General features: G+C 43.3%; 2 protein-coding genes across 2 annotated transcripts; both read left to right on the top strand.

The window, feature by feature from the left end:
- Positions 1–273: 273 nt before the first annotated feature.
- LOC123066652 (germin-like protein 1-3) lies at positions 274–1,338 on the top strand. Its single transcript, XM_044489694.1, has 2 exons — positions 274–488; positions 557–1,338. The coding sequence occupies exons 1-2, from the start codon at positions 353–355 to the stop codon at positions 1,096–1,098; spliced, it is 678 nt and encodes a 225-aa protein (XP_044345629.1). The 5' UTR covers positions 274–352; the 3' UTR covers positions 1,099–1,338.
- Positions 1,339–11,642: 10,304 nt separating this feature from the next.
- LOC123066651 (germin-like protein 1-3) lies at positions 11,643–12,632 on the top strand. The gene is made up of 2 exons (XM_044489693.1): positions 11,643–11,805; positions 11,906–12,632. Exons 1-2 carry the CDS (start codon positions 11,670–11,672, stop codon positions 12,433–12,435), a joined length of 666 nt encoding a protein of 221 aa, XP_044345628.1. The 5' UTR covers positions 11,643–11,669; the 3' UTR covers positions 12,436–12,632.
- Positions 12,633–13,497: the final 865 nt, after the last annotated feature.

Below are 13,497 nucleotides of genomic sequence, written 5' to 3'. Positions count from 1 at the left end.
TCGGTTTGCAGGTAGCGTTGGAATGCCCTTACTACACAATACCAAGTTCTCCTCATCCAGCTTAGTAGATACCTCTCTGACCACAAGAGTACATCACACAAATGGTAGCGATTCACGATTTGACGTGACAATCCAACCCTATCCATCGTCTTCATTAAGCCGTGCAATTAAGTTCATCACATGTCCATCGATCAACTACCGATCTATCACGTCCCCCTTACGCTACACTGCACTATAAATACATGCACCCCTTGCTTTCCATCATCATCCAGTCAGCCTCTGCTACTTCACCACACAGCTAACGACTAACACCACACCAACCAACCAGTAGTCAATTAAGCAGAACCTGACCATGGCGCCGAAGCAGCTTCCTACCGTCCTCCTCGTCGTCTGCGCCACCCTCCTGGCCCTCGCCCCACCGTTGCTCGCCGGCGACCCCGACATGCTTCAGGACTTCTGCGTCGCCGATTACAAATCCCTCGACGGCCGTAAGTTATGCTAGCTCTTCCATCATGCCTGAACAGAGAGTAATGCGTGCATGTATGTATTTGTGCAGCACTGCGGCTGAACGGGTTCCCGTGCAAGAGGCCGGAGAACGTGACGGCGGACGACTTCTTCTCAGCCGCGCTGGCATTCCCGGGTAACACGGGCAACCCAGTCGGCTCCGCGGTGACGGCGGCGAACGTGGAGAAGCTCCCGGGGCTCAACACGCTGGGCGTCTCCATGTCACGCGTGGACTACGCGCCGTGGGGCGTGAACCCGCCGCACACCCACCCACGCGCCACCGAGATCATCTACGTGCTGGAGGGCTCCCTCGACGTCGGCTTCGTCACCACCGCCGGCAAGCTCTTCGCCCGCACCGTCTGCAAGGGCGAGCTCTTCGTCTTCCCCCGTGGCCTCGTCCACTACCAGAAGAACAACGGAGGCGCCCCGGCCGCCGCCATCTCGGCCTTCAACAGCCAGCTTCCGGGCACGCAGTCCCTCGCCCTAGCGATGTTCGCAGCCTCGCCACCGGTGCCCACGGACGTGCTGGCCAGGGCGCTCCAGATCGACGGCGGCCTGGTGGAGGCCATCAAGGCCAAGTTCCCGCCAAAGTAACCAGCATGCACGCATGTTGGTTGGATCAAGCTCTACGTGCGTACGTGCTGCTAATAATGACGAAGGACCGCGTAAAAGTGCAGTTTTAATTCATTTGCTTGACAATATCTTGTGTCGGTGCATGTTTAGTGAAGGGCCTCGTCGGTTTTACTGTTAATTGTTGATTTTTCTTCACGAACCTACTGGTTATTAATTTGTTTGTGTCCATTATTGGTGAATGAATGTGCCTGATTGCTTGAATTGTCATAATACGTTTAGGCAATGAACAAGATATAGTCTGTCGCCCTGTCTCACTCTCTTTGCAGATCCATTCCAAGACATTATTTGAAAGTTTCGCTGTGTTGTCATGAGTTGGGCTCGCGATATTCAGCCTTAGTCTTTGGTCTAACAGAAATATTATTCGGGTGGGTTTTTGCCCCATGTACACCTTAGTTCAAAATAACTCTCAGTGGATCGATCTTTGCTTATGTACGCCGTAGCACATCGAGTGTAACTGGTGTTATTTCGGTGGAGTTCCACATTAGCGTTTGGTTCCAAAACATACTTTTCACGTGTCTACCCAATATCTAGAAAAGGTTTTGAAATGTGTCAAACTCCAAGTATAAATTATGACCATATGTGTCCTCCAATAAGAAACAACTTGATGCATCTTAAACATGTACAATATATTGTAAGTACCGGTTGGCTGGAAGGTTTCGGAGCTGTTGGTTGTAGCATGTATCCGTAATAGATATTATGCTCTTTGGCCTTAATTTGGCCCCTTCTCTAAAAGTATATGTAACTACCTATTCGTTTCTTTCTGTCCATGGCATTTTGTTTCTAAACATTGTGAAGCACAAACAAAATACATTTAATTATCGAGCGGGCATTAACCATTATGCACATTCAAGTGGGCCGTTATGTACTCAGGAATATTTGTTTAATAATTTTTTACATTGCTCAGTTGACCGAAATTTTCATAAGGCAGTCGGCCGACTTTTTGTCTTGCGGTTCCTGCTTTATTTCCCTCTGATGGCAAAGGTAATTCTTGTGCTGAGCACACGTGAGAATTGGTTGATATTTTGTTATATCTCAACCGTCTAGGTAATATACGGCCCCTATAAACCCGATTACATTGAGAAAAAAAATTACAATTATGTTCCACTGTCAAAATGATGTTGCTTATACAGTAGTGGCAGAGCTCGCCGAGGCCGCCAGGGGGTGAGGCAAATGAGTGTAGTTTCATAAATCCGAGCTCCCAAGTTGTTTTTCTTCCATGAATATACCAAGGCTGGGGGGCGGTGCCCCCACCCCTCCTACAATGCATGTTAGTAAAACAAATATAAATTTTGCAGTATGGAATTTTTTTTCTTTTTCTGGTAGTAATCTATCCTTTTGTGAGGGTTTATTTTGATCTTACAGGCCGAGAGTGTTGAGCTTGCACGTCACCGTGTAGGTGGCCAAAGCCACGGAAAATAGCATGAAGAGAAGATATGGTTGCAACATCACAATAAGGCGGTAGTACCCTGGAGTGGAGTGACAATTATAGGGTGCTGGCAACAGGTTAAACAAGGAAAGAAGGTCTGCACCCGAAGCTTGAACCTTTTCTTTTGCAAAAATAAATAAATTTAAATGACTCTAGTTTCCACAATCCGAGCCCCCAAGTTATTTTTATTCAATGAATATACGAAGGCTGGGGGTGGTGCCACCCCCCTCCTCCTCTTGCAATGCATGATGGTGGAAAAACTATAAATTTTGGATTATGGAAATAGTTTCATGGCTTCTCTGGTAGTAATCCATTTTTTGAGTGTTTTATTTCGATCTTACTGGGCGAGTGCGGCTGATCTTGCACATCACCTTGTAGGTGGCCAGAGCCTCGGAGATGACGGAGGACCACATAAAAGTGCAGTTTCAGTTCATTTGCTTGAAACGATCTTTTGTATACTCTGGTTATTTTGTGTCGGTGATGTTTTGTGAAGGGCCTCGTCAGTTTTACTATTAATTTTTGCTTTTTCTTCATGAACCTACTGGTGATTAATTTGTACGTGTCCATTATTGTTGAATCAATGTGCCTCATTGCTTGAATTTTCGTGATATTTTTAGGCAATGAACAAGATATAGTCAATCTCCCACTTTTTGTCGATATCCCAAGGCTTTATTTCAAAGCTTCACTGTGTTTTCATGAGTCGAGATCGCAAGGTTCAGCTTTCATCTTTCGTCTAATAGAAAAATTGTTCGGGTGGGCTTTGTCCCATGTACAACTTTGAAACAAAAAAACTCACTGGAACAAACTTTTCGTGTATTCATCGTAGCACATTGAGTATAGCTAGCGTCATTTCGGTGGAGTTCCACATTTGCATATTGTTCGAAAGCATACTTTTCATATGTCTACCCAATATCTAAAAAAGGCTTTGAAATGTGTCAAAAACTTCAAGTATAAATTATGATAGTTAATATATTGACGTAATATTGTATGCAAAATTATGACCATATGTGTCTGCATAAAAACAACTTGATGCATCTTGAACAAGTACAATGTATTGTAAATATCGGTTAGCAGGAAGATTTTGGAGTTGTTGGTTGTAGCTTGTATGCCCAATAAATATTAAGCTTTCTGGCCTTTAGCCCTTTCTATAAGAGTATATGTAAATGGTCAACATTGTGAATCAGAAATAAAGTGCATTTTAACTATCGAGCAGGCATTAACATGAAGGCTAAAATCCTTCTTATGCTTAGTTCCAACCTCACATTGTATAACAACATTCCAGTGGACCGTTATGTACCCAGGAATCATTGTTTAATAAAATTTTCTATTGCTGAGTTGACCTAGATTTTCGTAAGGCAATCACCTGAGATTTTGTCTTGCGATTCGTCCTTTAGTTATCTCTCAGGGCTAAGGTAACTCTTGTGCTGACCATACGAGAGAATTGATTGATATTTTGATATATCTCAACTAACTAGGTAATATTTTGTATTGTGGAAATATTTTTCATGGTTTTTTGGGTAGAATGTTTATCCTTTTTGGGAGGGTTGTATTTAGATCTTACTAGTATAAATCATGTTATACTCGCTGCATTCCTTTTCATTAGGTGTACTAGGCTTTTGAAAAGTTGAACTTGTTCATGTTTGCTCAAATTTACAGGGAAAACTATCAACAACTACAATACTAAATAAATAAAATATGTAAATATATTTCATGATAATCGTAATGATCCACAGTTGGTATAGTAGATGATGTTAGTTGTTCTATACACTTGATAAGATAAAGAAAAAGTTCAACATCTTAGAAAAACTTATAAACTTTATAAAATGCAAGATATAGGGAGGACCTATTTAAAAATCAAGTTCGGCTCTTGGGTGTACGTGCTCCTGCGCACGAAAATGATTTTTGAAATGTCAAAAAATTTCCAACAAAAAATCTATGTGTTCATAGTCACACCCAAATGCTACCTAAATTTTTTTAGACAAAAATGTAAGCATTTTGTCCTGTGCGAAAAACAAAACAAATTGAACACCAACTATTACCCCCAGATGTCACCCCAAATTTGTTTTTTTTGTCACTGACGAAGCATTGGTACTCCTTTTCGCATGAAAAATGTCAAGGATGCTTGCGACACTAACACGAACATCTGCAAAAAGCAAATCAGAATTTTTTGAAAATAATTACTATTTTTTGTCTGATTACTATTCATGTGGGAGCATTGGTCCCGGGATCCAAAACACCTCCCACGAACCTATTAGTCTTCATAATACAGAGGTTTGAGTACACACACTTTCTACAATTTTACTATTTATGGACCTAGGGTGTGATTGGTAAGAGTTGTACATAGTTCAGGGGCGATAGAAACTTTTTGTTTTAGTTTTTGAGGATTTCAGTCAAGTGACATGCTACATTCACATACCCTCCAAACCATTTAAGGCCTGGAGTAAAAATATGAGGCACTGGCAAGTAAACAGTTGTGGTTAAACAAGAAAATAAGATCCGGGCCCGTTGCTTGAATTTTGTTCTTATTTTTTGCGAAAAAGATTCACATCTAAGTTTGAAATGCCGAAGGAGAACAATAAAACAACAGCTAGCTTACCAAGCGGTCACCTTTTTTTTTTGAGATAAACGAAAACTTTATTCATTAGAGATAGCAAGTACATCGTTTGTGAGGGTCATTACAATTTCATTTACAGGTTCCTCGAACCAATCAGAAATCAACAAAAATCTAGCTAAACTTGCAAGCTTATGAGCTACTTTGTTTGCTTCTCTGTTGCAGTGTTCGAATCTAGTAGCAACGAAGTCACAAGCATAATGAAAACAATCGTCGAAAGTTGCCGCCGCCGCACCCGCTGACTGTCCTCCGTTCTTCATGGTATCAATCACCTCCAGATTGTCCGAATTAATAATAAGGCGATTACATCCCGCCCTTTGCGCCAATGTTATACCAAATTTAAGAGCTGAGGCTTCCGCCATCAGCACATCTTCGCAATAGTCAATCTTCTCGTTTCCTCCCGCGATAAACCTACCTTTTTCATCTCTCAAAATCGCCCCCATCGTGCCCCTAAGTAGATCATGGTCAAAAGAAGCGTCAGCGTTAAGTTTCACAAAACCCCTAGGAGGACGTGACCAACCCCCCTTTTTCATAGTAGCCTTGGGGGATGATGCATTTACGAAGTTTGGCGTAAGGGCTAGAATCCCCATTGAAATCTGAAGTGCATTCTGAGTTGTCTCCTTGTGCACTAACTTTCGTCTTTCCCACCATAGATACCATGTTGAAACAGCAATCATTTCACGCACATTGTGATGACCCATTATCCTCAAATCTTGGTCTGGCAGAAGTAGTAGGTATTCCAGCACCGCCTCTCCAGCAAGGTCAACCTTGCAAGCTTTATCAATGATATCATCCATCCCCAGCCTTGTCCAAACCTCCTTTGCTCTACTGCAAAGGAAAAGCATATGCTTTGTATCTTCAAAACCCTCAGAGCAAGTAGGGCAAATGGGCGTGACCTTCATATGTCTATTTGCGAGCGTAACCCGACATGGAAGCGTTCCATGTAATGTACGCCATATAAAAATTACAACCAATGGGGGGAAAAACGACAGCGGGTGGCTGAAAACCCATCGACGGGATGGCTTCACGTCCACCTCAGGTATTTATGTTTTACGTGAAATAGCTATGCAAAATAATATGTGCAATATCGTAAATTGTGTGATAAAGAAAAGAAAATGCATGCAGTTGAACAATTAAAATCTATGTCATTTTCTGACACTGGTATAAATAAATTGCATGTGTGCTAGTTTGCATGGATAATACGATCATGATTTGGCCCGACAGTTAGCGTATCAAGCAACACTGTTTGGCCCCAAAAAGAAGTAACACTGCTCACTGTCGCGCCTCTCATCGTACATCACTTGGGTAGCTGGCTCTACCAACCTCTCACGTACACCAAGCTGAGAGTCTTCCTCTTCTCACGCCTAATTGGTTAGCCAACTTGGTCAGATGATCAACCGGTCCGGCCATCGATTATGTCATCATCAAGTTAATTAAAGTAGGAGTACTACCTACTACGGGGCCTTTACATTTACCACTCTCTGTCTCATGATATAAGATGTTTTGGATATTTCAGTATGAACTACATATGAGTGAACAAACACAGTAAAACATGTTTATATATATCTAACTCAGAAAAAAAAAGTTAGAACTTCTTATAATTTAAGGAGGAAGGTGTAGTATAAATGTGTACATGCAATGCTCATTGATATTAGGCAGCGTGGAGATATCAGGTATTGTCTAGGGCACATCTAGATGTGCCCTAGTTATTATACATCTAAGTGACCCAATCACACTACAAAGAAAAAGACAAAAGAAATTGTCTGCTCGAATCTTCATGTAAAATCAATGGTATATGACTTAGATGTGCAATACTTAGAGTACATCTAGATGTGCTTTAGCAAAACTAAGTATATGATAGTTAATATTAGGCAATATATTAATTGCATGTATATATTTGGTAGGATATTATTTCCGCATTAATTATGTGATTAGCACTAGCATTGATATCTGTTATGATACTAATTGCATGTAAACATGTTAAGCGTTCGCCATTGGAGCAGTCTCAGTCGTTGGATTGACCTACTTTGATGGTCGAGATTAGTTGGATCTGCTTCTTTGGTGTTGTTATATTGGTACAGATACAGATATAGATATAAATATAAATATAAATATAAATGTAGATATAAATATAGCTATGGATACATAGCCACCTCCCAAAGCTCCTCCTCTCCATCAAACCGGAAGTTCCTGACACTACTTATGAGGAAGAGAAACAAATTATTAACACAAACAAATAAATTAACTATTTTATGAGGAAGGGATGTTTTGGAAGCAATGGTCAAGGGTGGAATGATCAAAAGAAGGAGACATAACACAACTTATTTCCACCTGAAAGCCTCTTGGGAACAAATAAAGTAATACCACGTCTCTTCAGAATCATAATTGTCAAACGACAAAAAAGGTGCCCAAACTCACTGCTTGAAATTATGTATACTTCAAATCAAGGATAATGTAGACTTCGGATGAAAATGTTGCTCAATCTTGCACCATCTTCAGCCAAAATTGGATGAATATATGCATGTATTACTTTGTATACATTTAACTAATAATTAAATTAGTGATGCCATATTCCAAGTTGGCTTGCTAAAGGCGTCGAGTACATTTTTTTTGGCGATGTTCTCTGAACTGGGAGGTGCGGGGGAGGGCATTATTTGTGCAGTAAAGCAGTTTTACCTATGTTCATATGTCGGAGGGAGTTCATGACACTGCCGTCGGCTTAATTCAAAAATAGAAGTCTAGTGGAGCTTAAAGATTCTAGGCACATTAGTTTATGCATTGTCCTATAAAAACTGATGAAAGTATGCGGTGAACAGTCTATACTTGTTTTGGATGATACAATATCTCTTACTCAAACTCATTGCCTTTTAGTGATTTCATGCTCTCCATTCAACTAGAGTTCCGAGATGAATAGATGATAGAACGTAGTTTTGTCCTTACAAACCTGACATGATGAGGGATGATTGTGTTGATTGTTTATTTCGACGAATACTTGCTGTTTGGGGTTTGTCTACTATCTTGATTGAAGGAAATATGCCCTAGAGGCGATAATAAAGTTATTATTTATTTTCTTATTTCATGATAAATGTTTATTATTCATGCTAGAATTGTATTAACTGGAAACTTGATAAATGTGTGAATACATAGACAAACAGAGTGTCACTAGTATGCCTCTACTTGACTAGCTCGTTGAATCAAAGATGGTTAAGTTTCCTAGCCATAGACATGAGTTGTCATTTGATTAACGGGATCACATCATTAGAGAATGATGTGATTGACTTGACCCATTCCGTTAGCTTAGCACTTGATCGTTTAGTATGTTGCTATTGCTTTCTTCATGACTTATACATGTTCCTATGACTATGAGATTGTGCAACTCTCGTTTAACGGAGGAACACTTTGTGTGCTACCAAATGTCACAACGTAACTGGGTGATTATAAAGGTGCTCTACAGGTGTCTCCGAAGGTACTTGTTGAGTTGGCGTATTTCGAGATTAGGATTTGTCACTCCGATTGTCGGAGAGGTATCTATGTGCCCTCTCGGTAATGAACATCACTATACACCTTGCAAGAAATGTGACTAATGAGTTAGTTGCGGGATGATGCATTACATAACGAGTAAAGAGACTTGCCGGTAACGAGATTGAACTAGGTATTGAGATACCGACGATCGAATCTCGGGCAAGTAACATACCGATGATAAAGGGAACAACATATGTTGTTATGGAGTTTGACCGATAAAGATCTTCGTAGAATATGTGGGAGCCAATATGAGCATCCAGGTTCCGCTATTGGTTATTGACCGGAGACGTGTCTCGGTCATGTCTACATAGTTCTCGAACCTGTAGGGTCCGCGCGCTTAAAGTTCGGTGACGATTTATATTATGAGTTATGTGTTTTGATGTACCGAAGGTAGTTCGGAGTTCCGGATGAGATCGGGGACATGATGAGGAGTCTCGAAATGGTCGAGACGTAAAGATCGATATATTGGATGACTATATTCGGACATCGGAAAGGTTTCGAGTGATTCGGATATTTTTCGGAGTACCGGAGAGTTATGGGAATTCGTATTGGGCCTTAATGGGCTATATGGGAAAGGATAGAAAGGCCTCAAAGGGTGGCTGCGCCCCTCCCCATGGACTGGTCCGAATTGGACAAGGGTGGGGGGGCGCCCCCTTCCTTCCTTCTCATTTTTCCTTCCCTTCTCCTACTCCTACAAGGAAAGGAGGAGTCCTACTCCCGGTGGGAGTAGGACTCCCCCTTGGCGTGCCCTCCTCCTAGGCTGGCAGCCTCCCCCCTTGCTCCTTTATATACGGGGGCAGGGGGTACCTCTAGACACCACAATTGATCATTGATCTCTTAGCCGTGTGCGGTGCGCCCCTCCATTATATTCCACCTCGGTAATATCATAGCGGTGCTCAGGCGAAGCCCTGCGTTGGTAGCATCATCGACACTGTCATCACGCCGTCGTGCTGTCGGAACTCTCCCGCAAAGCTCTGCTGGATAGGAGTTCGTGGGACGTCATCGAGCTGAACGTGTGCTGAAGTCGGAGATGTCGTACATTCGGTACTTGATCGGTCGGATCGTGAAGACGTACGACTACATCAACCGCGTTGTGCTAACGCTTCCGCTTTCGATCGACGAGGGTACGTGGACAACACTCTCCCCTCTCGTTGTTGTGCATCACCATGATCTTGCGTGTGCGTAGGGAAATTTTTTGAAATTACTACGTTCCCCATCATTGGTGATATGTAATGTGTTATGTCTGTCAGGTTTTTCATGCATTGTAATAGCCAAATATTTGACTTGCTTTCCCTCACATGAGGGTTTCCCAAATTGATTAATTTATCACTCTATCCTTCTCTCTTTGTATTTGATATTTTTGCAACGTACTCTCTTCAAGAGTTTAAGATTTGCACACAAGCTCTAGTGATTTCTCACCATCTCTCTTTGAACAAATCCTTCTTATTATTGGATCAAAACAAGTAATGAGGATGCATGCAACTAACACTTAATAACAACTTTGAAAATATGTGTTTAGTTTTGCTTGGTAGTAGATGCAGTGTCAATAACCAGCTTTTTTCATTTTACCTCTTCAAAGCGTGACTCCAAGTTTTGCGGATTAGTACTTGGGCTTACCTTCTCTGGAGGGAAATATGAAAGTGGAGAAGTTTCAGTGCATAAAAGGCGAGTTTATGAAGCGGTTAGCTAATTGGATAGAGAAATACTTATCTTCTGGCCGGGGGCAAAGAAGTCTTGATCAAATAAGTTCTTCATTCCTCTAACATATGCGTGGGGTTTTTAAATCACCTGCATGCCTTTGTGTTGACCTGGTTCATATCGTTGATGACTTCTGATGTGGAGTCATAAAGAGCGTGGGAAAGCACATTGGCCATCTTGGGACAAGATAACTAGACCAAAGGGGCATGCCGGAATTTGCTTTTGGGATTTGAGAGTTTTCAATAAATCCCTATAGGAAAGATAAGTATGGTGCTTCCAAGAGTTCCCAAGCAGTTTACATGCTATTCTCCTAAAGTCTCATATTTTTCGCAGTTTGGCAATCTATGGCAGTTGTACCACCCGACAGACAACGTAGGCCAGTGATAGATCGGCCCATTAAAACTGTCATGCTGAACCGCCTGACACAGAGTGCATCTCTAGATGTTCATATCCTTTACCTGCCAGAAATAAGTATTCTATATATGTCATTTGTAATATTAACTTCAAGAGCTATAAATTTATATGAGGTGGATGAATCTCCAGTGGACTAGGATTCAGGGTACATGAAAATTGTCAAACTGTAGCCATATCCTCTGCACACAATAATGTGTTGAGAGCCTTTCCCCTTCTTTCCTATTATTGTGATGTTTGCTACTATGCTCTCAACACATTATTGTGTGTAGCCATATCCTCTGCACACATCACTTCAGAGTCACATTGATGTTTGCTACTATGTTGAAAAGTGCTAAGTGTTGAGAGCCTTTCCCCTTGTGTGATCTGGACCATAGGATGTGGATTGGATGGAGATTAGAAGGGTAAAGTTGCAGCGTGACTTCACTTGATAAAGACACTGGATCTCAGTCCGTGAATCACCGAGCCACTACTGGCCATTCATTGGTGACTTGTCACTGGTAACCATTCTTCCACAATCCCTTGATCTGTGACATATACCTTTCTCCCAACTCAGAAACTTGGCATGCATTGTCATGTCCAAACTGTACGTCCAACCTCCACATGCATGTTATCGTCGGTACGTTCACATTAAACTGACACGATGGTTGCATTTAGTTATACATGCTTTGCTTAATTTGGATGCAAAAGATTGCCGTGGATCGAAGCCACATTAAAACCGTACGTACGTCGACCAACTAATTTCGCCATACGTCCATCGGTCGCGTCTCCGTTACGCTGCGCGGCACTATATGTGCATGCGCGCTGCATGCTTCCATTCTCATCTCCACTCTCACCACAACAACTATTCAAGCAGTACTTACAATGGAGAGCAACAAGCTCCCGCCTGTCCTCCTCGCAGCCTACACCGCGCTCCTGGCCCTTGCCGCACCCTTGATCGCAGGCGACCCCGACATGCTCCAGGACCTGTGCGTCGCCGACTACAAATCACTCGACGGCCGTAAGTGTGATCGTCCATGTACACTATCTCTCCAATACTTGCTTCTATGGATAATGAAGATGAACGGATCAAATTTGCATACGTGCGTGCTTGTGTGCAGCACTGCGGCTGAACGGGTACCCGTGCAAGAGGCCGGAGACCACGATGCCCAACGACTTCTTCTCCGACGTGCTGGCCGTCCCTGGCAACACGGGCGGCAACCCGTCGGGCTCCGCGGTGACGGCCGCGAACGTAGACAAGGTCCCGGGGCTCAACACGCTGGGCGTGTCCATGTCTCGCGTCGACTACGCACCCTGGGGCGTGAACCCGCCGCACACCCACCCACGGGCCAGCGAGCTCCTCTTCGTCCTCGAGGGCTCCCTCGACGTCGGCTTCTTCACCAGCTCCGGCAAGTTTGTCGGTCGCACCGTCTGCAAAGGGGAAATGTTTGTCTTCCCACGCGGCCTCATCCACTTTCAGAGGAACAACAATGGCGCTCCCGCAGCCGCCATATCGGCCTTCAACAGCCAGCTTCCGGGCACGCAGAAGCTGGCTGAGGCATTGTACACTGCCTCGCCGCCGGTTCCAACCGACGTGCTGGCCAGGGCGCTCAATGTCCACGACTGCATGGTCGAGCTGTGCGTAATTTAACAAATTAATCTCCGCGATCAGCACTTGAATTCGCTCGTCACCTTTTGTATAATATATGATGTTTATGCCAATTTTTGTCATTTCTCTGTTTACTGTTGCTTTTTCCTCATGGAGTGCTGGTGATATATATGTATGCATGGTTTTGGTTTATATATATGTACTGCCCCAGAATTATTAATTGTTATTTTCTTAAATGATTTTGCTGAGAGTTTGACCATAATGTGTAACTTTGTAGAACATAGGTAGCATGTAATATCATAGAGTATGCTCGCCTTAATAGTTTGTTTTAAAAACACAATACAAACGCAAATCCAATGCTCATAAACAATGGATGTACACTCACCCCATAAACGTATGCTCACACACCCTATCCCTATATCACTATGAGCACCTTCAAGAGACCGAACCGGTAAATCTTTAGTTCATCAAATTGATAAGCGAAAAAACTCTAAATTTGTTTGAACTGGAGCTGGATATTTTTGGCAGTCTACTTAGTTTTGTCCTTTGGACTAAACTTTTGAGTACCCTATAATAAATACAGGCTATGTACCCCCGGCCCGGAGATCCAATGGCCCAAACCGATGTATACGGTTCGAATTGAACATATAAAGGATGAAGGAGTCCGGCTATCTAGCGGCCGTGGCCACGTCTCCTTTTTTACGCATGAACAGTGTGTGCGTTACTGTAGCGACGAGGGCAGCGAAAGCGAGCAGGCGGCGCAGCGAAGCGAACAGCGAGAGAAAAGGGGAAGCGAGCACGCAGCGCGAGAGAAAAGACCTAGCCCGTGCCCCCGCAGCCGCCTCCTCTCCTGCCGCCGCCGCCGCCGCCTCGTCCTCGTCTCCTTTCTTGCCCTCAGCGCCGCCTCCTCTCCTTCCTCTCTCTCCCTCTGCGCCACCTCCTCTCCTCTTCATGCATGGCGGCGTCTCGTCATCCCCAGCCCCCGCCCATCCCCAGCCTCCCCAATCCCCTCCTCCCGCACGAACCCTAGCAGAGAGAGAAGATGAGAGGGAGAGAGAGAAGGAAGGAGAGGAGAGGAGGGAGAAAGAGAGAGGAAAGAGGAGA

This window comes from Triticum aestivum, chromosome 3B, assembly GCF_018294505.1.
Source record: "Triticum aestivum cultivar Chinese Spring chromosome 3B, IWGSC CS RefSeq v2.1, whole genome shotgun sequence".
Classification (NCBI taxonomy): Eukaryota; Viridiplantae; Streptophyta; class Magnoliopsida; order Poales; family Poaceae; genus Triticum; species Triticum aestivum.
This window is presented reverse-complemented; position numbering and strand designations above follow the sequence as displayed.